Source organism: Oncorhynchus mykiss, chromosome 8, assembly GCF_057628025.1.
Source record: "Oncorhynchus mykiss isolate SJ-2025 chromosome 8, ASM5762802v1, whole genome shotgun sequence".
NCBI classification, from domain to species: domain Eukaryota; kingdom Metazoa; phylum Chordata; class Actinopteri; order Salmoniformes; family Salmonidae; genus Oncorhynchus; species Oncorhynchus mykiss.
This window is the reverse complement of record NC_143029.1, coordinates 49566114-49590703: the sequence shown is the minus strand read 5'-3', so window position 1 is coordinate 49590703 and position 24590 is coordinate 49566114. Positions and strand designations below refer to the sequence as shown.

Here is a 24590-nt window from a genome sequence, read left to right as displayed (position 1 = left end):
CACTTGTTGGTTGCTTTTCCTTCACTCTGCGGTCCAACTCATCCCGAATCATCTCAATTGGGGTCGGGTGATTGTGGAGGCCAGGTCATCTGATGCCGCACTCCATCACTCTCCTTCTTGGTCAAATAGCCCTTACACAGCCTGGAGGTGTGTTTGGTCATTGTTCTGTTGAAAAACAAATGACAGTCCCACTAAGCACAAACCAGATGGAATGGTGTATCGCTACAGTTTTCCACCGGTCTAATGTCCATTGCCTGTGTTTCTTGGCCCAACCAAGTCTCTTCTTCATATTGGTGTCCTTTAGTAATGGTTTCATTGCAGCAATTCTCCCATGAATACCTGATTCATGCAGTCTTTTCTGAACAGTTGATGTTGAGATGTGTGTTACTTGAACTCTGTGAAGCATTTATTTGGGCTGGAATCTGAGGTGCAGTTAACTCTAATGAACGTTATCCTCTGCAGCAGCGGTAACTCTGGGTCTTCCTTTCCTGTGGCGGTCCTCATGAGAGCCAGTTTCATCATCATTTGCCACTGCACTTGAAACTTTCAAAGTTCTTGACATTATCCGGATTGACTGACCTTCATGTTTTAAAGTAATGATGGACTGCCGTTTCTCTTTGTTTATTTGAGCTGTTCTTGCCATAATATGGACACGGTCTTTTACCAAATAGTGCTACCTTAAGTATATCACTCCTACCATGTCACAACACAACTGATTGGCATTAAGAAGGAAACATTCCACAAATTAACTTTTCACATGGCACACCTGTTAATTGAAATGCCCGAGGACAAACCATCCCCCCCAAAAATAATTTCAGTTTACCACTTTTTCCTCCCATATTGCAGTTCCTAGGGCTTCCACTAGATGTCAACAGTCTTTAGAATAAGTTTCAGGCTGGTTTTTGAATTTTTTTTCTAGGTGGCTCCCATTTTTGCTGTAGTGTTTCCAAGCGCTTGGAAGAGAGCGCGTTCTTCTGTATTTTTTTAAAGACAATGACGATTCTCCCTCTTAAATTTGATCATTTATTTGCGTATTAGGAGACCTCAGGGTTGATTCTAAATGTTTGACTTGTTTGGAAAAGTTTATTAGTAATTTTTGGGGTTCATTTTGTATGCATTTTGAAGGAGAGAAAATGGGTGGATTATTGACTGAAGCGCGCCAGCTAAACTGAGTTTTTATGGATATAAAGGACAATTATCGAACAAAAGGACCATTTGTGATGTAACTTGGACCTTTTGGAGTGCCAACAGAAGAAGATCATCAAAGGTAAGGCATTTTTTTATATTGCTATTTCTGACTTGTCGCACCTGCCTGGTTGAAATATGATTTTCATTTGTGTAAGCGGGGCGCTGTCCTCAGATAATCGCATGGTTTGCTTTCACCTTAAAGCCTTTTTGAAATCTGACACGGCGGCTGGATTAACAAGAAGTTAAGCTTTATTTTGATGTATAACGCATATATTTTCAAGAATGTTAAATATTTGAATTTAGTGTTTTTGAATTTCGCGCTCTGTAATTTCACTGGATGTTGGCCAGGTGGGACTCTATTGTCCCACCTACCCTAGAAAGGTTAACAAATTTCTGGTTACTACATGACTGTTTTGTTTACTACATTATTTTTTTACTATATTCTACAATGTAGAATATAGTCAAAATAAAGACAAACCCTTGCATGAGTCGGTGTCTTAGCTTTTGGATCTATAGGCTACGCACTTGCAGATCCACTGCTTAAACGTGTAGCCTACATGTGCACATCCGTCAGTTTGGCATCCCTAAATGATCCCAGATTGTCTGGGGTCTTAGAGTAATATGTTTGTGTGGATAGGACCCAGGATATTACTCACGCAGCCTACTAGCACAGCATAGAAAGAGGAGCATTGAGAGGGTGACTGTCGCAAATTGTAGACCTGGGTTCATATTGTGCCCGAATGAACACGACCCTGAACAGTAACACCCTGGCAGGTAACATAATTCAATATCCCGACAGTCACTGACAGACACAAGCTTCCCTGTGGACCCCACAGACACACCCACAGGGTCAGAGTGCTTGGGTGCTTTCATCACCTCATCAATATTACACTAGTCCCCGGCAGAAGAACTTAATACAGCCGTTGACAAGTGTCAAGATAAGCCAGAGTCACAATAGCGGACGTGAGCCAGTGTGACATTCTCCATCGACGGGGGAGGGTCAAATATGGCACCCGATGTCGGTTTTGGTTGCGCAAGTTTGAGAAAGCTACAGGGTCAGTTCCATTTTATCTAGTCAATTTGGAAAGGTAAAGAGAGATCTGAGATATTTCCTGATGTTCTTTGTCATTTTCAAGTCATTTTATATACATACATACATACATACATACATACATACACGTAACTGCCAAAATAAAGGAAACCCCAACATAAAGTGTGTTAATAAGGCATTGGGCCCTTACCAGCTGCCAGAACAGCTTCAATGTTTCTTGGCATAGATTCCGCAAGTGTCTGGAACTCTATTGGAGGGATGCGACACAATTCTTCCACAATAAATTCCATCATTCAGTGTTTTGTTTATGGTGCTTGAAAACAGTCTCAAGTGCCGCTTCATAATCTCCCATAATTGTTTTTTTGGGTTGAGATCTGGTGACAGACACCATCTTTAAACCCCCTATGCTCCTTTGAGACTACTCTTTCAAAGTCACTGAGATCTCTTCTAGACATGGTAGCCAAAATAAAGGGCATCTGGGCCTTTTTATACATGAACATAGTACAATGTTCTTACACTTACACTTACTGTCCACTCTTACCTAAAGTATTACTCCATTTTTTGTTTTTGTCGTCATTTGAATCTTTTGTTGGTAATTTGAAGCAAACTGGCAATTTACCTTCAGGTCTTGTGACTGGAAGATATGAGTAGGTCGTACATGCTCATGACAAGTGTTACAAAGCATTATACCTGCATCATAATGGATTACACCTGCAGACTTTAAAAGTGAAGTTCAGTTTTTCGTAACAGGATGGTTCCCCACCCTGAAAGTAGTCTATGGGCCAATAGAAACTGTAATCCATGGTTTGTTTTTCTTCGAACAGTCACTACAAACTGAGGAACCAATTGACTTTAAGTTGTAAAATACTGAACTTGTCCTTTGAGTAATGAGTTGGCTGAAACTATGATTGGATTATGGGACCCCACCCTGGCTTTAACTGTCATTCCTCTTCACCCCGGTGAAGGGTCAACGACGTCATCCTGCGGGTGAATGAGGCAGACGTGCGGGACGTGACCCACAGTCGGGCAGTGGAAGCTCTGAAGGAGGCCGGGTCGCTGGTGCGCCTCTACGTCCGCCGGAGGAAGCCTGTCTCCGAGAAGGTGATGGAGATCAAGCTAGTGAAAGGACCCAAAGGTACACAGCAACATCACAAGTGTTAAATCAACTAATAGTGTTACATTTAATTCAACACACTTATCCACACTACAGCATTAATGCTACATTAAGCTTTTTTAGAGGGCCCAAAGGTAGTGTAGGGGAGACTATTTTGGAGTTGTTTCTTAAAATATGATTTACTTTAACACTGTTTGTAGTGATTTCAAAATGTCACACAAATGTACATTTGTGACGTGCTCTATCATTATCAGTCGTTGTTGCATTTGCTAATTAGCATTAGAAAACTATTGGTTTTAATCTCTAAATCAAAGTATAATTACACTTTTAAGCCTCAGATAAGATCAAAACAAGTTTTTTGGCTAGCCAGGCCTTGTATTTCCCGGTGCCACCAACGACCATGGTAAGTTGTATATGGGACAGTTGTAACACTGTCTTCAGTGGTAAAAATGTGGTGTAATTGAACAATTATGATTTATTTTTTTTACTGATATTTGGATGAAAATACACTAAGTTGACATTTTCTTTTGACCTGTTATTATATTTTTAAATATTATATTTTGCATTAGCATTACAAAAAGTGTACATTTTTCTGAAGTATTATCTTGGTTGCACTACCAAAGTTGATGTGAATGTGTATGTAATTACATATATAATTTTAAGGGGTGACGTACAGCATTGCGTTACACCTAACCCCAAGCATAGAACTCTTTCCAAATTAGTCTTGTGAGAACATACATCTTGTGAGAACAATAATTGTCATCAACTATACCTCATCTTACTGATAAAAAATGATATGTTTAGATACATGCATAATGTTCTACAGGTCAATAATCAAGACTGAGAGGTGGCAAAAAAAGTAAGGCTTCCTCAATTTAAATAATTGATGGATTACAATTGACCAGTGTTACTATTGTCCCCGGTCTCCCTTACTTCTCTATAGGGCCCAAATGTAGTGTACTCCATACATTTCAGGGCAAAAGGTAGTGTGATCCATACATTTCAGGGCCCAAAGGTAGTGTACTCCATAGGGGTGTGAACGTTAAAAGGTGTAAGCCCTTAGATCACAATATCTACTAAGCTAACAAATTGAATTTTTTTAAGATGGTCATAAAATTTATAATTTAGCCATTTGATTTGGAATTTTAGGTCCCCTGTAGGTATAAAAAAAAAGAAAAGATTTAACATTGAATTTGGCCTATACTGCTTTAGCCCATAGCCCAACACATTTGTACATTGCAACACAGATGGTCAAAAATAAATCATAAGAAATAAAGCTTTGAAGTGTCTGTCCTATATCTGAGAGAAGTCTGGGGGGAAAAAAAACTTTTTAGACCCATGTTTGGTACTGTTATTCGTGACACCTTTTGTTTTTTTACCCCCTATGCACGTTTTTCCATTTCTACAGCCCGGTACTAGGTTACCTTCAGACGACTCCCCTGAAGCGTTCGTGCTTTGTAGAGCAAAACAACCACCAATTTCATATTTGTGAGAACCTACCCTTTTTATTGGTGACATATTAGTTTGTAGCTCCAACGGTTCAGTCTGGACAGTTGGTTTTGGGAGAAACGCTCTTCGAAACGACGACATCCGAGACAGTTCTGCTGTAAAGCTTGTGGATGTTGTAGAGCAGAACAACCAACACTGGTGCTCGTGAGAGTCGCCTTTTGTTGGTGGGGACTTATTCGTTTGTAGCTCAAATGGTTCAGGTTTTACAGACATTTTCTTGTCCGGATCCTCTCGTGTAGAAAAAGACTGCTTTCACAAGAACTTTGTCGTTCTAAAGAGGGGATTGAGCTGCAGCTGCTACAAGAAACATCTCTAGAATAAACACATGGGGAGCTATTCAATATTCAAAATGGTATCACCGTGTGACGCTAGGGAGTGTTAATCAACTTTAGAGGTTTAAACGAAATTGGGATCCTTAACAAAAAAAAACACACAAAAAAAAGATTCACCTTTCAGCCGGACAGTAACCTAAAACACAAGGCCAAATATACTCTGTAGATGCTTACCAAGATGACGTTGAATGTTCCTGAGTTCCTAGTTAGTTTTCACTTAAATCGGCTTAAAATCTATGGCAAGACTGTCTAGCAGTGATGAACAACCAACTTGACAGAGCTTGAAGAGTTTAAGGATAATGTGCAAATATTGTACAATCCAGTTGTGCAAAGTTAGACTTAAGCAGGAAGACTCACAGCTTTAGTATTGAATACTTATGTATCCTTTTTTAGTTCCGGCTGTAACACAACATCATGTGGAATAAGTCAGTATGAATACTTTCTAAAGGGACTGTAGGCCTAGTGCACCTTTCTGTCTGCCTGCCTGGTGGTCTACCTGCCTATACTGTGCGCCTCGCACACTGCTTTCACAAGAACTTTGTCGTTCTAAAGAGGGGATTGAGCTGCAGCTGCTACAAGAAACATCTCTAGAATAAACACATGGGGAGCTATTCAATATTCAAAATGGTATCACCGTGTGACGCTAGGGAGTGTTAATCAACTTTAGAGGTTTAAACGAAATTGGGATCCTTAACAAAAAAAAACACACAAAAAAAAGATTCACCTTTCAGCCGGACAGTAACCTAAAACACAAGGCCAAATATACTCTGTAGATGCTTACCAAGATGACGTTGAATGTTCCTGAGTTCCTAGTTAGTTTTCACTTAAATCGGCTTAAAATCTATGGCAAGACTGTCTAGCAGTGATGAACAACCAACTTGACAGAGCTTGAAGAGTTTAAGGATAATGTGCAAATATTGTACAATCCAGTTGTGCAAAGTTAGACTTAAGCAGGAAGACTCACAGCTTTAGTATTGAATACTTATGTATCCTTTTTTAGTTCCGGCTGTAACACAACATCATGTGGAATAAGTCAGTATGAATACTTTCTAAAGGGACTGTAGGCCTAGTGCACCTTTCTGTCTGCCTGCCTGGTGGTCTACCTGCCTATACTGTGCGCCTCCGCTCTCTCGCCGTCCCTCGCTAGCTCGCTTGGAAAGATGTGACCGGTTTGTTCTCAGAAGTACGGCAACTAATCAGTCTCCTCCGTTCCAAAAATCCAGAATAATAGCAGTCTATTCTTCGTGGAATTTAATCTTGACTCTCAGAAATGGGAGTCGACATCGGGAGTCGATGTGCAAGGAGTCAAGGATAATTGTTATCATCGATAACAGTTGGAAAAATGGCAGAGAAAGGCAAGCACAACAACAAAGTCCTGTATGGCAATACTTTGAGAAGGAAGTGCTAACTTAGCTAGGTGCAATTGAGGTACAGTAATAGTACAACGGGTGCAATGCTTAACCATCTGAATGGGACGCACCGTGAGACCCAAACTGTTTCTGGCAGCAGCATTGTAAATTCACGTGGAATTTTATGAATTTGTTTTATAGTTTAAGCTGGAAACCCATAACGGCAGTTTAAACATTAAGAAATGTTTTCATTTGTCACATCCGTAGTACTCCACACATTTCAAGGCCCAAAGTAGGGCCCAAAAGTAGACTGTTCAGCGTTAGCTAGCTACCTGATTACTCTAACCAGCCACGTGGAAACATTAGCTAGCGCTAGCTACCTGATAAGCGCGATCATTATTACTAAGGCCTAGATAAAACCATGCTAAAATAAGGCCATTCTACTGCCAATGTTTACCTATGGGGATTGCATGGTTGTTTGCTAAATTTTATACGTCAGCCACGGGTGTGGCTGAAATAGCCGAATCTACTCATTTGAAGGGGTGTCCACATACTCTTGTGTATATACAGTGCCTTCGGAAATTAATCAGACCTTGACTTTTTCCAAATTTTGTTAGGTTAACAGCCATTTTCTAAAATGTATTAAATTGTTTTTTCCCTCAATCTACACACAATACCCCACAAAAACAAACTAATACTGTTTTTTTAGAAATATGTGTACATTTTATAAAATAAAAAACTGATCACAAGTATTCAGACCCTTTACTCAGTACTTTGTTGAAGTTTGGCACACCTCTATTTGGGGAGTTTCTCCCATTCTTCTCTGCAGATCGTCTCGTGCTCTGTCAGGTTGGATGGAGAGCGTTGCTGCAGGGCAATTTTTAGGTATCTCCAGAGATGTTAGATCGAGTTCAAATCTGGGCTTTAGTTGGGCCACTCAAGGACATTCAGAGACCTGTCCCGAAGCCGTTGCCTTGACTGTGTGCTTAGGGTCGTTGTCCTGTTGTAAGGTCAAGAGCGCTCTGGATCAGGTTATCATCAAGGATCACTCTGTACTTTGCTCCTTTCATCTTTGCCTCGATCCTGACAAGTCTCCCAGTTCCTGCCGCTGAAAAACATCCCCACAGCATGATGCTGCCAACACCATGCTTCACCGTAGGGATGGTGCCTTGTTTCCTCCAGACTTGACGCTTGGCATCCATGCCAAAGAGTCTTGTTTCTCATGGTCTGAGTATCTTTATGTGCCTTTTGGCAAACTCCAAGCAGGCTGTCATGTGCTTTTTACTGAGCAGTGGCTTCCGCCTGGCCACTTTACCATAAAAGCCTGATTGTTGGACTGCTGAAGAGATGGTTGGCCTTCTGGAAGGTTATACTATCTCCAGAGGAACTCTGGAACTCTGTGCTAGTGACCATCAGGTTCTTGGTCACCTCTCTAACCAAGGGCCTTCTCCCCCGATTGCTCGGTTTGGCCCGGCGGCCAGCTCTAGAAAGAGTCTTGGTGGTTCCAAACTTCTTTCCTTTAAGAATGATGGAGGCAACTGTGTTTCTGGGGACCGTCAATGATGCAGAAATGTTTTAGTCGTGCCTCGACACAATCCTGTCTCGGAACTCTACGGACAATTCCTGTGACCTCATGGCTTGGTTTTTGCTCTGACATTCACTGTCAACTGTAGGACCTTATATAGACAGGTGTGTGCCTTTACAAATCATGTCTAACCAATTGAATTTACCACAGGTGTACTCCAAGTTGTAGAATCATCTCAAAGATTATCAATGGAAACAGGATGCACCTGAGCTCAATTTCCAGTCTCATAGCAAAGGGTCTGAATAGTTATGTAAATAAGGTATCTGTTTTTTATTTGCAAAAATGTCTAAACCTGTTTTCGCTTTGTAATTCTGGGGTATTGTGTGTAGATTGAGGAACATTTTATTTAATAAATTTTAGATTAATGCTGTAAGGTAACATTGTGGAAATAGGGAAGGGGTCTGAATAATTTCTGAATGCACTGTATATGAGAAATTCAGTCACTAATCTCAGTTAACTCGAACAAAAATCTCTCATTGTTGGAAATTCAGATTCGATGTCTCCACTCTCGCAAACGGAAAAGCCCCCGTTCCGAAATTATTACCTGTGTTTGTCATTCGTGTGTATAAAGCAGAGAATGAGACTCAACATGGAAGTTTTTTTCGGAAAATGTCAGACACAGCAAATGTCGAAGTTAAAGTTATCAAATTTGGCAACACTTCCAGAGACTTTTGATCAAGTTCGCCATTGCTATTTCCTTTACAAACTGCCATGGCCTAATTCCAATACTTTTTGTCAGCATAAAAGATGAATGATGGGTGTTTTTCAAGCAAAGTTTTAATACTTATTCATGTGCGCACAGTTTCAGGACAGGTCTGAGTTATAACTGTAAACATGTTACTTTGATAACACTGTAGCTTATGATTGTCAGCCCAACATCATTTTTTACTGTAGTTTAGTGTCTGGTGAATGTCTGTTTAAATGTCACACCACGTTTTATTCTTTATCAAGTTAAATATATATTTAATGGCGACTGTTGCGCCTCACCTTCTTATTCATTACTTTAGTTTAACACCAGCTGTCATGTGTATTTCATGCTTTTATTGAGGTTAACCTGGTCAAAGGAATGTAGCATGAGTACTGGCAGTGTGGATTTGTTTTGTTTCTTTCCTCTTTTTAGCAAAGTAGCTTTAGTTAAAATCCCTCATTGCCATATGATTATACAGGCAAGAGAACAATGCCTCGGATTCCTAGGAAACATATCAGAAAAACACTTTTTCCCTGTGATTTATATTGTTTGCTGGTGATGGGAATTTCATTATTGTTATGCTAAAACAGTGAGTGTGACTTTTTTTTCAGCATACATATTTATTTTCACAGATTGGTTAACGTTATGAAAATTCTCCTCTTGTCTCGTCCAGGTCTTGGTTTCAGTATAGCAGGGGGAGTGGGGAACCAGCACATCCCAGGGGACAACAGCATCTACGTCACCAAAATCATCGAAGGAGGAGCTGCGCACAAAGACGGGAGGCTACAGATAGGAGACAAACTTCTGGCTGTAAGATCACTATTTCCATTTACATTGTCCTTCATTCCACTCATTTAGTTACATGGTCATTATTACAGATACATCAACGAGTAACTAATTAAGTACCTCAGAACCCTTGCATTAAGGCTTCACCATTTCCATGAGACAGGATTGGTGGTGAGTTTTTTGACACATTTGTTTTTTATGTTACTGGTACTGTGGTGTTTCCATATTTGAGTGTGCAGCTCCCTGTAATATAATGTTCATATGATATGTTTTGAGGGTGCACCTTTAACCTCTAGCATCGAGCAATCCCGTATCCGGGAGCGTAATAATAGCCTCAAGCTCATTACCATAACGCAACGTTTCCTATTCATGAAAATCGCAAATGAAATGAAATAAATATATTGAAACACAAGCTTAGCCTTGTGCTCAGATTTTCTAAATATGCGTTACAGCCAACGCTAGACAAGCATTTGTGTAAGTTTAGCATGGCATAATGCTATGCTAGGCTGTGCTGGCAGCAGGCAACATTTTCACAAAAATAAGAAAAGCAACCAAATTAAATAATTTACCTTTGAAGAACTTCAGATGCTTTCACTCAGGAGACTCCCAGTTAGATAGCAAATGTTCCTTTTTCCCAAAAATAATATTTTTGGAGGCGAAAAACGTCACGTTTGTTCATCCTGCTTGGCTGAGAAATCAACCGAAAATACTTCAACTATAACGCCAAACCTTTTTCAAAATTTGGTCCATAATATTGACAGAAACACGGCAAACGTTGTTTAGGATCCATCCTCAAAGTGTTTTTAACATATGTATTTAATAATATATCCGTGGAGGCAGATGGTTTCTCATAAGAAACTATTGGAAAAATGGCTACCTCAGTATTTTACGCAACGTTTTCTCCGGGAGACACCATGTGACCACATGCTATATATGGTCCCTTACAGCCCTTCTCCAATGGAAATGCTTAAAAAGACGTCACAATGCTGCAGACACCCTGTGGAAAACGTAAGCTGACTCCTAGCTGCTTCACAGCCATATATGAACTCATTGGCATGAGGCTGTTTAAAAAAATGCGGCACTTCCTGATTGGATCTTTATCTGGGTTTCGCCTGTAACATCAGTTCTGTGGCACTCACAGACAATATCTTTGCAGTTTTGGAAACGTCAGTGTTTTCTTTCCAAAGCTGTCAATTATATGCATAGTCGAGCATCTTTTTGTGACAAAATATCTTGTTTAAAACGGGAACGTTTTTCATCCAAAAATTAAAATAGCGCCCCCTATATCCAAGAAGTTAAAGTGGAAATCTGCACATGCCTCGTTTTTTTTAAACTTCTGAATTAATTCAATGTTCTCCTTTATTCTTGAAGAATATAACTTAGAAATGCCTCATGAACTTTAGTTCAACTGCCATCAGAACCCGAAATATAAGCTTATTCAACCCATAAGAGTCTAAGCCCTGCTCCATTCAGACCCTACAGACAATTTTGTGAGAAGAGTTTTTTGAGATGTCTCATGGTATGACAAACACCGCTCTAGTTCTCACCCTTTATCGCAGATGTGGAAGTGCAACATCAGCGGATGCGTTTGGATTGAGACGCATCTAATGCAACAATGGTTAAAACTATAATGTTAATATCATGAATGCTCAGTTCTTGCATACATTGCGTTGTCTATGAATTTGAGTGGTTACATTTCTCCAGCTCTATCCCTCAGCTTTTTACCAAAACGGGTGGGGAGTTTGCTTCGTTTCAACTGCTGATTGCCGCTTTAACTGTGTTTTACAATTTTACAAATGTGTACATTCAAGTTTGATCTCACATCAATAAGTGTAAACTTGTCCGAGTGGTCCATACAACGTGTGTGTTTATCTGTCTCTGTGCAGGTGAACAGTGCTTGCCTTGAGGAGGTGAGCCACGAACACGCTGTGACTGCCTTGAAAAACACCCCCGATGTGGTCTACTTGAAAGTAGCAAAACCCAACAGTGTCTTCATGAATGACAGTTTCGCCCCGCCTGACATCACCAACTGTGAGTTTCCACTTTGTGAGTTTCCACTGTCTTTCCCCTTTGTGAATTTCTACTTTGACTTTCCACTGCGAGTTTCCACTTAGTGAGTACATCCCCTTTGTGAGTTTCCACATTTGATAAATTATTATGAAAGTCGTCCACCTCACTCCTCAGGTGAAACCTCTGCCTCAATATATACACTATCCTGCTGCCTACAGAATGGTATTCTAAAACAACTTAACCTTGTGAGTAGGAATTGGTATTGTAATCTGAGGGTTATTCCAATTCCCTCATATTTAAGTGAATCTCTGACTTAATGTCAACAAAAAATGGAAATAGCCAATGGCTTGTGTCAGAAAAGTTTGAACAACAATCCCTGTAGTGACATTAACAGCTATTCCCCTAATCACATATTGTGGGGGGATAAGGAGTCCCCAAACGATCAAAAAACAATTTGCGACAATGTGGAAAAGAGAATAGCAGCACCCTGTCGTTTTCCCAGTGCAGGGTCAGTAGGAGAAAGTGTGTCAGATGGCTGACACCCAATGGGAAGCGGTGGCTACAGCACCAGGCACCATATTGATTGGAACTGCTGGCTAGCGGCAGAGCCAGCGGGGGCACTAACAACCCACTAGAAGAGAGGGCTCAAACTCATATCGATTGGACACATCTGAACAAACCACCCCCTCACAGGACAACTCACACCCCCACATGCCCCCTGCAGCCATCAGGCCAGGGCCTAGCAAAGTGATTTTCTGAGTATTGACTATGACAATTCCATGTCAATTCTATCAACCCGGGAGTTTCATTGATATTCCAATTTAGAAATTGATGGAAAAAGAAATAAGAAAAATAACTGGCTCTTTAGTTCTGGAACTGGAATTCATAATAGAATTCATTTCCTGAAATCAGTTTAATTGGAATTGAATTGAGCCCCGTCTTTTTTAACCCATACATCCTTCAGTATTCTTTGAATGGCTTGTTTCAAAGTCAAAATCGAGGTGACACCCTACAATCCCTTCAGTGCAAATAAGTGGTAGAGGACTACTTCGGTTTGCTTCTGAATGTTTGATTGTGATCCCAAGGACAGAAGGTGAATCCAATGTCAGATTACCGCTGGATTCAGTGTTGTGACACAAGGGCAGTTTGAACTACTTGAGACAGAAGATGTAACATTGGTGGTTTGATCAGAGTCCGTCTAAAGGTAGACCAAAACCATGTGGCAATGTAGTGAAGAAAGTGACCTTGCACCTTTCACTTAGCTAGTATTGCTTCAGTAGACATCTAGCTGTGTATAATGTAAGCCGTCTCAAAGTGATCAAAAGCACAGCATGGTTAATCATCTTCTGTAGCTAAAGCAGTGTTGCCTCAAAAGATTAGCCAAAGACGCCTATGATAAGGCCGTCAGCACCATCACCAAGTTGATTTGGAATCAGTGACTGCATCCATCTTGGTGCTCCGCTCTCTAAAAAGCCTTCTAACTAGAGCCTAACTGATCCATCCAATACTATCATAGATTCCCACTGACAAGGATTCTGTAATGTTGCATGCATCCCAAAAAGCCCCCTATTCCCTATATAGTGCAGTACTATTGACTAAGTCCCATGGGGCCCTGGTCATTAGAAGTGCACTATATATGGAATATGAGACGCTATTGCTGTCATGAAGCACAGGCTTAGAGGCGTGAAGGGCGAACAGCTAAATTAAATCATGGACGCTAGCATCACATGGGCACCGCTGCGTTCTCCGTCCCCACCCCCCACACTAATCCAGACGGCAATACACTAATGCAGAGGACAGGAGGGGAGAGATATGTATAATGATGTCCTGCCAGGACGCGTGGTGTAAGATCTGAGCCGGAGTTAATGAATGAGAAATAATTATGTTTAGTGTCACACAGTAGCTCAATCATGGGAGGCTTTAGGAAAAAGGGGAAATAATTGTGCGGATGGGCCCTATGGTGCGCTACCGCATTCCCTCATCCTCTTGTTCCTTGTTATAAGCACCGATTGTGCTGATTGGATCAGAGAAGAGGAGGGTGGGAGGGGGACACACAAATTAAGTGGTCATCGAAGCGAGGGTTTATTTCCTGTTGCCTTTGAGAAAGAACGACAGTATATGCCTTGCAGTGTTCAATCGCTGTCTGTGTATTGAGGCCTACTGAATATTTGATATGAAGGGCAAGAACAAAACGTTGATTATGTCTACTGTTAGTGGGTCTTTGTTTTACCCAGTATTTCAATGAAAAATATGACTTCATGTAAGTAATTTTGTCACTAGATAGATTTTTATTAATGCGTAATTCTCAATTCAGGCCTTTGCGCTTTAAACCCTCAAGGGATTTGGCAGAATTAGCACAGCACTTAACTACAATATTTTTTGGTGTTGATAATGAAACCTATCACAAAGTCAGTATTACACTTGTTCATGTCTTCATTCTGTTTCGATGTACACTACATGACCAAAAGTATGTGGACACCTGCTCGTCGAAGCCCTCTCTTCTATTGGGTAACACTTTGTGACACCCAGCATCATAACATGTTATGACACGGTCATAACCATGTCAGAGTATGTCATAACAGCTTGCATAACTTGTCATAAACTGTTTTAATATGGTCATAACACTGTCATGACCCATATATTTAGACCTGTTGTGACATATATTGTGTTGTTTTATGGCTGTTTATGTCACATTTGTCAAAACCTACCACACAAGGGAAAACATTCCATTACACCATAGCCTACGTGTCAACAGAAGGTTTGTTTTATGTTTTATTTAACAAACTATCATTTCCCAGTTTAGCCAATTCAATTGCGGTCATTCTGTTGCTGATTCTTCAGTCATTCTGTTGCGGATTTTGTAAAATTTTCTACAAGTAACAACAACAAAAAACTGACTAAATTATTCATTTCAACAACAAAGGATTTAAGAAACAAACTTTCAAGCGAAAAGGAAACTTCTTGACATGGAGCAAACTCATTTGAATAAATGTGGGTTTTGACACTTCTGTAGGTTTCATAACCAGCCATAAAATAACACAATATACAGTGCATTCTGAAAGTATTCAGACCCCTTCTCTTTTTCCACATTTTGTTACGTTTCAGCCTTATTCTAAAATTTATAAAATATTTTATTCCTTATCAATCTACACACACATTTTTGCTAATTTATAAAAAATAAAATAGACATACCTTATTTACATAAGTATTCAGACCCTTGCTATGAAACTCAAAATTGAGCTCAGGTGCCTCCTGTTTCCATTGATCATTCTTGATATGTTTCTTCAACTTGATTGGAGTCCACCTGGGGTTAAATTCAATTGATTGGACTTGATTTGTAAAAGCAGACACCTGTTGAGAGTGCATGTCAGCGCAAAAACCAAGCCTTGAGGTCGAAGGAATTGACCGTAGAGCTCTGAAACAGGATTGTGTTGGGGCACAGATCTGGGGAAGAGTACTAAAACATTTCTGCAGCATTGAAGAACACAGTGGCCTCCATCATTCTTAAATGGAACAAGTTTGGAACCACCAACACTCTTCCTAGAGCTGGCTGCCCGGCCAAATGGAGAAATCGGGGGAGAAGGGCCTTGGTCAGGGAGGTGACCAAGAACCCGATGGTCACTCTGACAGAGCTCCAGAGTTGCTCTGTGGAGATGGGAGAAATGTCCAGAAGGACAACAATCTCTGCAGCAGTCCACCAATCAGGCCTTTATGGTAGACTGGCCAGACGGAAGCCACTCCTCAGTGAAAGTCAATTGGCAGCCCGCTTGGAGTTTGCCGATAGGCACCTAAAGGTCTCTGACCATGAGAAACCAGATTATTTGGTCTGATACAACCAAGATTGAACTCTTTGGCACCATCCCTACGGTGAAGAATGGTGGTGGCAGCAGCATGCTGTGGGACTGTTTTTCAGCGGCAAGTCCTGGCAGACAGGATCAAGGGAAAGATGAACTGAGTAAAGTACAGAGAGCCCAGACTTTAACCCAATCGAACATCTCTGGAGAGACCTGAAAATAGCTTTGCAGCAAAGCTCCCCATCCAAGCTGACAGAGCTTGAGAGTTTCTGCAATGAAGAATGGGAGAAACTACCTTAAATACGGGTATGCCCATCTTCTAGTGTCATACCCAAGAAGACTCAACGCTGTAATCGCTGCCAAAGGTGCTTCAACAAAGTACTGAGAAAAGGGTTCAATCATAGCTAGCTAACATTAGGCTATAGCTAACCAAGCAAATGGCTCTGAGATATGAATAATAGGATCATACACGTAACTTTAGCTAGCTAGCTAACAGTTCACTTTAACTTGAAATGAAACCACTTTCTGTCAAAATTAGAAATGTATCCTACCCGTTAAAATCATTCATGGATGGACATGTCTCCTGTGTGATGCCATGGTTGCCCTTAGTTTGAAGATGTAATCCGGAGACAGGTGTTTTCTCCATTTTATCTATCATACTCGAATTCCACTGACCAAAACTCAGTCCTCCAGAAAGTGGAGAGCAACACTTATGCAGTTTTACGGCATGATACATTTAAAAAAAAAGCTGCTTTAGACACGATTACCAAGACATACTGACCACCTCAAATAGACAGAAGCGTGCTCTATGACAGACCAATCCAAACTCATCTCTTGGCATGTCCAGCCCACTCGTTATCTCAGCCAATCAAGGCTAGTGCGATGGTTGCTGTTTTTCTGTGACTAAACCATCTAGGCTGGTAATTTAACAATTGTATTTGTATTTACAGATGGCATACAAGTTTGTTATTTAGGCATGGGCATGTTAAAGTTCACATGTTCGAGAAGGTATTTCTGCCAAACACATTTTGATAAAAATAAAATGTTAATGTTCAAACTGCTCTCCTGTGAAGTAGTGACCCGCGAAATACGCCTAGTTTCCTGAAACAGGTCTCAAATGGTTTCATAGGTAGACAGAAGAGCAACAATGTTAGCATCTCAGTTAAGTTAATAAAAGGTTTTAGCTGTGCAAGAGGTTAAGAGCATGGTCTGGCCTCCTGAATATGATGACATGACAATCTTGCTAGCAGGCGGTCATGAGAGAGATGACATACAGCGCCTTCAGAAAGTATTCACATCCCTTGACCTTTTCCACATTTGTGTTACAACCTGAATTTAAAATTGATTACATTTAGATTTTGTCACTAATCTACACACATTACCCCATAATACCCCGAAGTGGAATAAATTATTAGAAATGAATACAAAATAAAGCTGAAATGTCTTGAGTCAATAAGTAAGCCCCTTTGTTTTGTCTTGACAAGTCACAAGGAGTTGCATGGACTAACCATGTATGCAATAATGGTGTTTAACATGATTTTTGAATGACTACCCCATCTCTGTACCCCACACATACAATTATCTGTAATGTCCCTCAGTAGAGCTGTGAATTTCAAGCACACATTCAATGACAAAAACCAGGGAGGTTTTCCAATGCCTCGCAAAGAAGGGCACCAGTTGATAAATGGGTAAAAAAAAGCAGACATTTGAATATCCCTTTAATCATTGGTGAAGTTACTTTGAATGGTGTATCAATACACCCATTCACTACAGATACAGGCGTCCTTCCTAACTTAGTTGCTGGAGAGGAAGGAAACACTCAGGGATTTCACCATAAGGCCAATGGTACCTTTAGACCAGTTCGATTTTAATGGCTGTGATAGGAGAAAACTGAGCATCGATCAACCACATTGAAGTTACTCCACAATACTAACTTAATTGACAGAGTGAAAAGGAAGCCTGTACAGAATCCAAATATTCCAAAACATGCATCCTGTTTACAAAAAGGCACTAACTTTTTGTCCTGAATAAAAAGTTATGTTTGGGGCAAATCCAATTCAACACATTACTGAGTACCACTTTCCATATTTTCAAGCATAGTGGTGGCTGCATCATGTTATGGGTGTGCTTGTAATCGTTAAGGATGGTGGAATTTTTCAGGATAAAAGAGAAACGAAATGGAGCTAAGCACAGGAAAACCTGGTTATCTGCATTCCACCAGTCACTGGGAGATGAATTCACCTTTCAGTAGAACAATAACCTAAAGCACAAGGCCAAATCTACACTGGAGTTGCTTACCAAAAACACAGTGAATGTTCCTGAGTGGGCGAGTTACAGTTTTGACTTTAAATCTACTTGAAAATCTATGGCAAGACCTGAAAATGGTTTTCTACCAATGATCAACAACCAATTTGACAGAGCTTGAAGATTTTTGAAAAGAATAATAGGCAAATGTTGCACAATCCAGGTGTGGACAAATTTGAGAGAATATATTAGTGTTACATTTCTGATGTAATAAAGAAAAGTTATACAAATATTTTGCCTGCCCCTAAACAGCTGTTTGTCATAGTAGGTGAAGACAGAGATGAGCTGTAAAGTGTCTTCACATTAAATAAAATCAAATGTATTGGTCACGTACACTTATTTAGCAATGTTATTGCAAGTAGTGCAGTTGTGCAGTGCAGTAGTGTCTTAACAATTCAACACAAATACACACCAATCTAAAAGTAAAATAATGGATTTAAGAAATATATAAATATTAGGACGAGCAATGTCAGTGGCATTGAATAAAATACAGTAGAATACAGTATATACATATGAAATGTGTAAAGCAGTGTGTAAACATTAGTAAAGTGACTAGTGATTCCATGTCTATGTACATAGGGCTGCGGCCTCTAAGGTGCAAGGTTGAGTAACCAGGTGGTAGCCGGATAGTGATGGCCCTGAGATAGAAGTTGTTTTTCAGTCTCTCAGTCCCAGCTTTGATGCACCTGTACTGACCTCGCCTTCTGAAAGATAACGGGGTGAACAGGCCGTGGCTCGAGTGGTTGATGTCCTTGATGTTTTTTGGCATTCCTGGCCACACAGTCATGGGTGATCAAGGAGTACAGTAGGGTGCTGAGCACGCACCCTTGTTGGGCCCTTGTGCTGAGGATCAGCGTAGTGGAAGTGTTGTAACCTACCTTCAGGACCCAGTCACCTTCCAGGACCCAGTTGCAAAGGGCAGGGTCAGTATGGGAGCAAGACATCGGTGTCCACGACATGGCTTGTTTTCACTTTGTAAACCGTGATTGTCTGTAGACCCTGCCACATACGTTGAATTGCCATTGATTTGCGACTACACTTTCTCTGTACTGAAGTTTTACCTGTTTGATTGCCTTACTGTGTGAATAACTACACTTTGCCGTGGTTAAATACGGTGGTTTACCCTTTCAGTTTTGCGTGAATGCTGCAACGATTTTTGGTTTGGGTAGGTTTTAATAGTCACAGTGGGAACCATATCCCCTTTCCACTTCCTGATGATTTCAGTCACCGTGTCCGTTTTATACGCCAGTGTTATTCTCAGAACATATGACCCGTTTCAGGAAACTAAGCCTACTACTTCACAGGAGAGCCGTTTGAACCTAAACTTTTAATTTTTATCAAAACTTTTTTGGGGGGGCAGAAATGCCTTCTCGAACATGTGAACTTTCATGTGTCTTAATAACAAACTGGCTGAGATAATGAGTGGGCTGGACATACCGCGAGATGAGTTTGGATTGGTCTGCCATATAGCATGCCTCTGTCTTTGAGCTGGTCAGTATGTGAAGGTAATCCTGTCTAACGTGGCTTTTTTTTATGTACCGCGTGGTAAAATTTTTACAAAAGACTCCACTATGCAAGTATCCATTTCAATAGAAAGTCACTGCAACAGCTGTTTTAGAGAACTCTGATCTGTGTGTATGAGTGCAGAATAACTGATGAATTTACGAACGCTCAACACCGTTTTAATTTGACCGGTGGTCAGTAAATGTCAGCAAAAAGCATAAGTCAATTGTTGCCAGGAGCACAGTTAGTCACCAACGCTCTGGATAACATGAAAACAGCCTAACCAGCTCTTCTAGGGCAAGTAAAATGGTCAGTTTTGGTGGGGGCTAAAGTTTAAGATAATTCTTATGGCATTGCACACGGTTAGTGTGAACCAGAGTGACTTGACACAACAATGGGCCAAGCAACGGAAACGACACAGGACGTCTTATTTAATGAAAGGGGTTGCAGTCTGCCGTGAAGCATTCATCTATGTACACCGGTAAGAGTCTAGCTACAGTTTCAGTTATTATACATTTTGAATTTTGTCAGCTTACTGTTAGCTAGCTAGCTGACATTAGATGGCTAGCTTGCTAACCACCCAGCTAACATTATGTTTATGATGTGTGTAGTAATGTTATCTCAAAATGCCATTTCGCATTGCTAGTTATAGCCTAATGTTAGCTAGCTAACTAGCTAACGTTGAACCTATTTGGTTAACTTTAGCTAGCTATGATAATCGGTTTGTATTGCTAGTACTCTGGATTAGGATTATGATTAATTGTTTAGCTAGCTACATGTCTAAACAAAACACCCCAAGTTAAAGCTTACTGTTAGCTAGCTAGCTGACATTAGATGGCTGGCTCGCTCGCTAGCTAACATTACGTTTATGATCTGTGTGTAGTAATGTTTTTTCAGAATGCCATTTCACATTGCTAATTATATCCTAATGTTAGCTAGCAAACTAGCTAACATTGAACCTATTTGGTTAGCTTTAGCTAGCTATGACAATTGGCTTCTATGGCTTGTACTCTATGGATTAAGATTATGGTTCATTGTTTAGCTAGCATGTCTAAACAAGACTCCATTTCGTCAGATGATTACATGACCCATCAAGTTAGCCAGGTGTGTCTGATGGTGATTACTACTATCTATGTATAATAATGCCAAAATATTTGTACCTGGAATTTGTCTTTCAGCATCAGTAGAACACGCTTGACTCTCCTCCACCAGTCACACAAGGAGAGTGGTCTAAGGCTTCCCATCAAAAAGAGAGCTAGCCCAAGCAAGCACAGGTTACACCTGAATCATGAGGACTTGCAGCGAGTGGTGAACTTCATCAACAACTACGCAGAGGATAATGCAATAGTATTACCAGGATGCCACCCAGGACATGAACACTTTGGTGGAAAGCTGCTGCCATCCCATTGTGACAAAAGCAGCAGTTTTGCGTCTCCACAAGGAATCGATGACAACACTTGGTAGCTAAAGCATAAACACGTTTTGATTATTTAATTGACCAATGTGATTGGCACTACTTTTATTGATCTCATATTATTTCTGTATTTTCCAGAGGTACGTGTAGACGGGCTATGTGTTATCATTTTAACTTCCAGTTTCCAAGATGATGTTTCGGTATGCAGTGCTGCTGCTCTGCACATTTGTAAGTAAGTGAAACTTACCTGATAATGATGCATTAAAAAATGCATCAACGTTTTACATTACATTTTCTTTTCATTAACTTACCTTGATGTTCTTTTGTTGTTTGCAGGTGCACTATCCTTCTGACCCTATGCAACAAAGTCCCATCTACTTTTTAACCCCTCGCACGTGTGGCTTGTTTGAGGTCTGCTGTGAAGGAATATAACAAGTCAACCACTTGATTGATGACATGTCATCAAGCAAAGGCAGCAGCGCAGTTATCAACTACATGCACCAGTTCTTCACCAACAAAGGATTTGGGGAAACGTGTGGACCTGAATTGTGATAACTGCATATAACGGCCTCATCTATCACTGATATTGTTATTGATATTTTATTGTACATACTGTATATTATTTTCTTTATATTGACACTATCTGTTTCTGATTTTGCTACTATGCAAGTAACCATTTGGCTGTGCCGTTTACACCTTCTGTAGAGACCCATCCACGTAGCAATATGTGGATGAGATTTATTGCATTTCTTTCACATGACGCATCAATTTAGACAGGTGTGTCTGGGTAAGCGTCATCTAATATTTTTATCTGGACACTTTCTGTTTACCTGGAATTGTTCCTTATTGTAGGCTACTACTTTTACCACTTTTAGTCTTAATCTTACTACACTACTCAGTGTTTAGCACATGACCTCACACGTGAATCGTTAAAGAGATGGGTGAGGCTGGCTTAAGAGGGTGAAGAAATGGTGCATGAATGTGTTTAGACAAAGGAGAGCTCTCCAGTAGGTACCAAAACATTAAAATGCCATTTTCTCAAAAGTGAGTATTGAAGTTTATCAACTTTAAAAGCAAAACTACTTTCCCATTGTTGCTCAAATGCAGTGTATGATGCAGTGCAATCCCAAATTATTCATTCCCCCTTGGATTTTTTCCTATTGTGTTGCATTACAACTATAATTTACATAGATTTTTATTTAGATTTCGTATACTGGACGTACACAAAATAGTCCAATTTGGTGAAGTGAAATGAAAAAAAATATATTTCAAAAACTAAAATTAAAAAAGGGAAAAGTGGTCAGACTATAAATGTGCTGCAGATGACAGTCCCCCCAGTTATCTCTTTGCTGAAGCAATGAGGGTACGTTTCAGTGCCCAACAGATCATAGATCTGATTTTTTCAGATGTCCAGGAGGAATAGGAGAACAATGATTTTGAGGAGGAGGTATCTGTGAACAGTGATCGTGAGGACAGGAAGCCAGCCATCATTCTGGACTACAACCACAACAAAGGAGGCGTGGACAACCTGAACAAAGTGATTGGAACTTACAGCAGCAGGATGTTGACTGCCAGCTGGCCCCTGGTCAACTTCCATAACATCATTGATGTGTCCTCTTACAATGTCTTCGTGATATAGAACAAGATCAACCCTACCTGGATGCCTGACCAGCGGATCAAGAGGAGGATGTTCCTGGAGCAGCTGGGAAAGGTACTTGTAACCCCATACATTCAAAGAAGGGAGTGCCTCCCCTTCATAGCATCCTCTGCAGCTCTTGTGAAAGCTGTTCAGGGGGCTGAATCTTTTCCTGATCCACCTGAGGCTGCAGCTGGGTCAGGCAAGAGGATGAGATGCCAATTATGTCCCCCAAAGAAGGACTGTAAAACAAGTACTATGTGCTTGTACATGTGAGAAATGCGCGCACACATACGGTCCTAATCTGCTAATTAGAGTTGATTGATTTATGTTCGTCACGTTTTGTATCTTATCTTATTTTATTCTTATTTGTTGTTGTTTACACACCTTATGGGTGTGGGCAATGGTTAAACAAATGGGAGAAGACTAGTATTTTGTAGTTGAATTCCTTATTGTACTGTATATAAGAATATATCACTATCTTGCCCAAAAAAGTTAGGCTGTTATTGTTTCCCTTCAATAAAATGCATTCAAAACTACTTCTGCATATTTCTGCTACTTTCTTAGGCTATACAAGTGCTGCCTCTTGCTAAAAAATATATGTTTACATCTATGCAGTACCTTTAATAATAATATGTATCACACATCCGACTGTGATTGGGAGTCCCATAGGGCGGCGCACAATTGGCCCAGCGTTTCTCTCCCTCTAAAAGCCTTTATTCAGATTACAATCGCTCAGTTTTTAGTTTTTTGGAAATACAAAATATATCAGAAATATCATTATATATTATCAAGTTGATGACACCTACATAAAGCTGAGTGACTCACTCATTCATGGCTTTGGATAAAAATAAGTACCAACATTATTTCTGATGGTCTTTAATAAAGAAATGTTTTGGTTATCCTGACCTGGATGGGGCCTCCCCAGTGGCGCAGCTGTCTAAATGCAAAATTTCAGAAAATGATGTCATGGCTTAGAAGCTTCTGATAGGCTAATTGACATCATTTGAGTCAATTGGAGGTGTACCAGTGGATGTATTTCAAGGCCTACTTTGAAACTCAGTACCTCTTTGCTTGACATCATGGGAAAATCAAAAGAAATCAGCCAAGACCTCGTAAAAAAAATTGTAGACCACAAGTCTGGTTCATCCTTGGGAGCAATTTCCAAACGTTCATCTGTTCATCTGTACAAACAATAGTACGCAAGTTTAATCACCATGGGACCACACAGCCGTCATCCCGCTCAGGAAGGAGACTCGTTCTGTCTCCTAGAGATGAATGTACTTTGGTGCGAAAAGTGCAAATCAATCCCAGAACAACAGCAAAGGACCTTGTGAAGATTTTGGAGGAAACAGGTACAAAAGTATCTATATCCAAAGTAAAACGAGTGCTATATCAACAAAACCTGACATGCCACTCATCAAGGAAGAAGCCACTGCTCCAAAACCTCCATAAAAAAGCCAGACTACGGTTTGCAACTGCACATGAGGACAAAGATCGTACTTTTTGGAGAAATGTCCTTTGGTCTGATGAAACAAAAATAGAATTGTTTGGCCATAATGACCTTTGTTCTGTTTGGAGGAAAAAGGGGGATCCTTGCAAGCCGAAGAACACCATCCCAACCGTGAAGCACGGGGTGGCAGCATCATGTTGTGGGGGTGCTTTGCTGCAGTAGGTACTGGTGCACTTCACAAAATAAATGGCATCGTGAGGTAGGAAAATGCTGTGGATATATTGAAGCAACATCTCAAGACGTCAGTCAGGAAGTTAAAGCTTGGTCGCAAATGGGTCTTCCAAATGGACAATGACCCCAAGCATACTTCCAAAGTTGTGGCAAAATGGCTGAAGGACAACAAAGTCAAGGTATTGGAGTGGCCATCACAAACCCCTGACATCAATCCCATAGAAAATGTGTGGGCAGAACTCAAAAGACGTGTGCGAGCAAGGAGGCCTACAAACCTGACTCAGTTACACCAGCTCTGTCAGGAGGAATGGGCCAAAATTCATCCAACTTTTGTGGGACGCTTGTGGAAGGCTACCCGAAACGTTTGACCCAAGTTAAACAATTTAAAGGCAATGCTACCAAATACTAATTGAGAATGTAAACTTCTGACACACTGGGAATGTGATGAAAGAAATAAAAGCTGAAATAAATAATTATCTCATTCTGACATTTCACATTCTTAAAATAAAGTGGTGATCCTAACTGACCTAAAACAGGGAATTTTTACTAGGATTAAGTTTAAAGGGCCAAGGAGTATGTAAACTTCCGACTTCAGCTGTACTATGTTCTTACTAAAAAAAAAATCTAAATTCTCTATTACAGC

General features: G+C 40.4%; 1 protein-coding gene across 50 annotated transcripts in view; it reads left to right on the top strand.

Moving 5' to 3' along the window:
• The window catches only part of dlg1b (discs large MAGUK scaffold protein 1b), a 261565-nt gene that overhangs the window by 166678 nt on the left and 70297 nt on the right, over positions 1-24590 (top strand). For 31 of the 50 annotated variants that reach the window (XM_090181831.1, XM_090181829.1, XM_090181826.1 and 28 more), the window contains 3 exons: positions 3205-3374; positions 9490-9626; positions 11489-11633. In XM_090181831.1, coding sequence (XP_090037957.1) covers positions 3205-3374; positions 9490-9626; positions 11489-11633 — 452 coding nt within the window. Of the gene's footprint in view, positions 1-3204; positions 3375-9489; positions 9627-11488; positions 11649-24590 lie in introns of all 50 variants that reach the window. The other 19 variants (XM_090181824.1, XM_090181819.1, XM_090181808.1 and 16 more) reach the window with 1 other exon arrangement.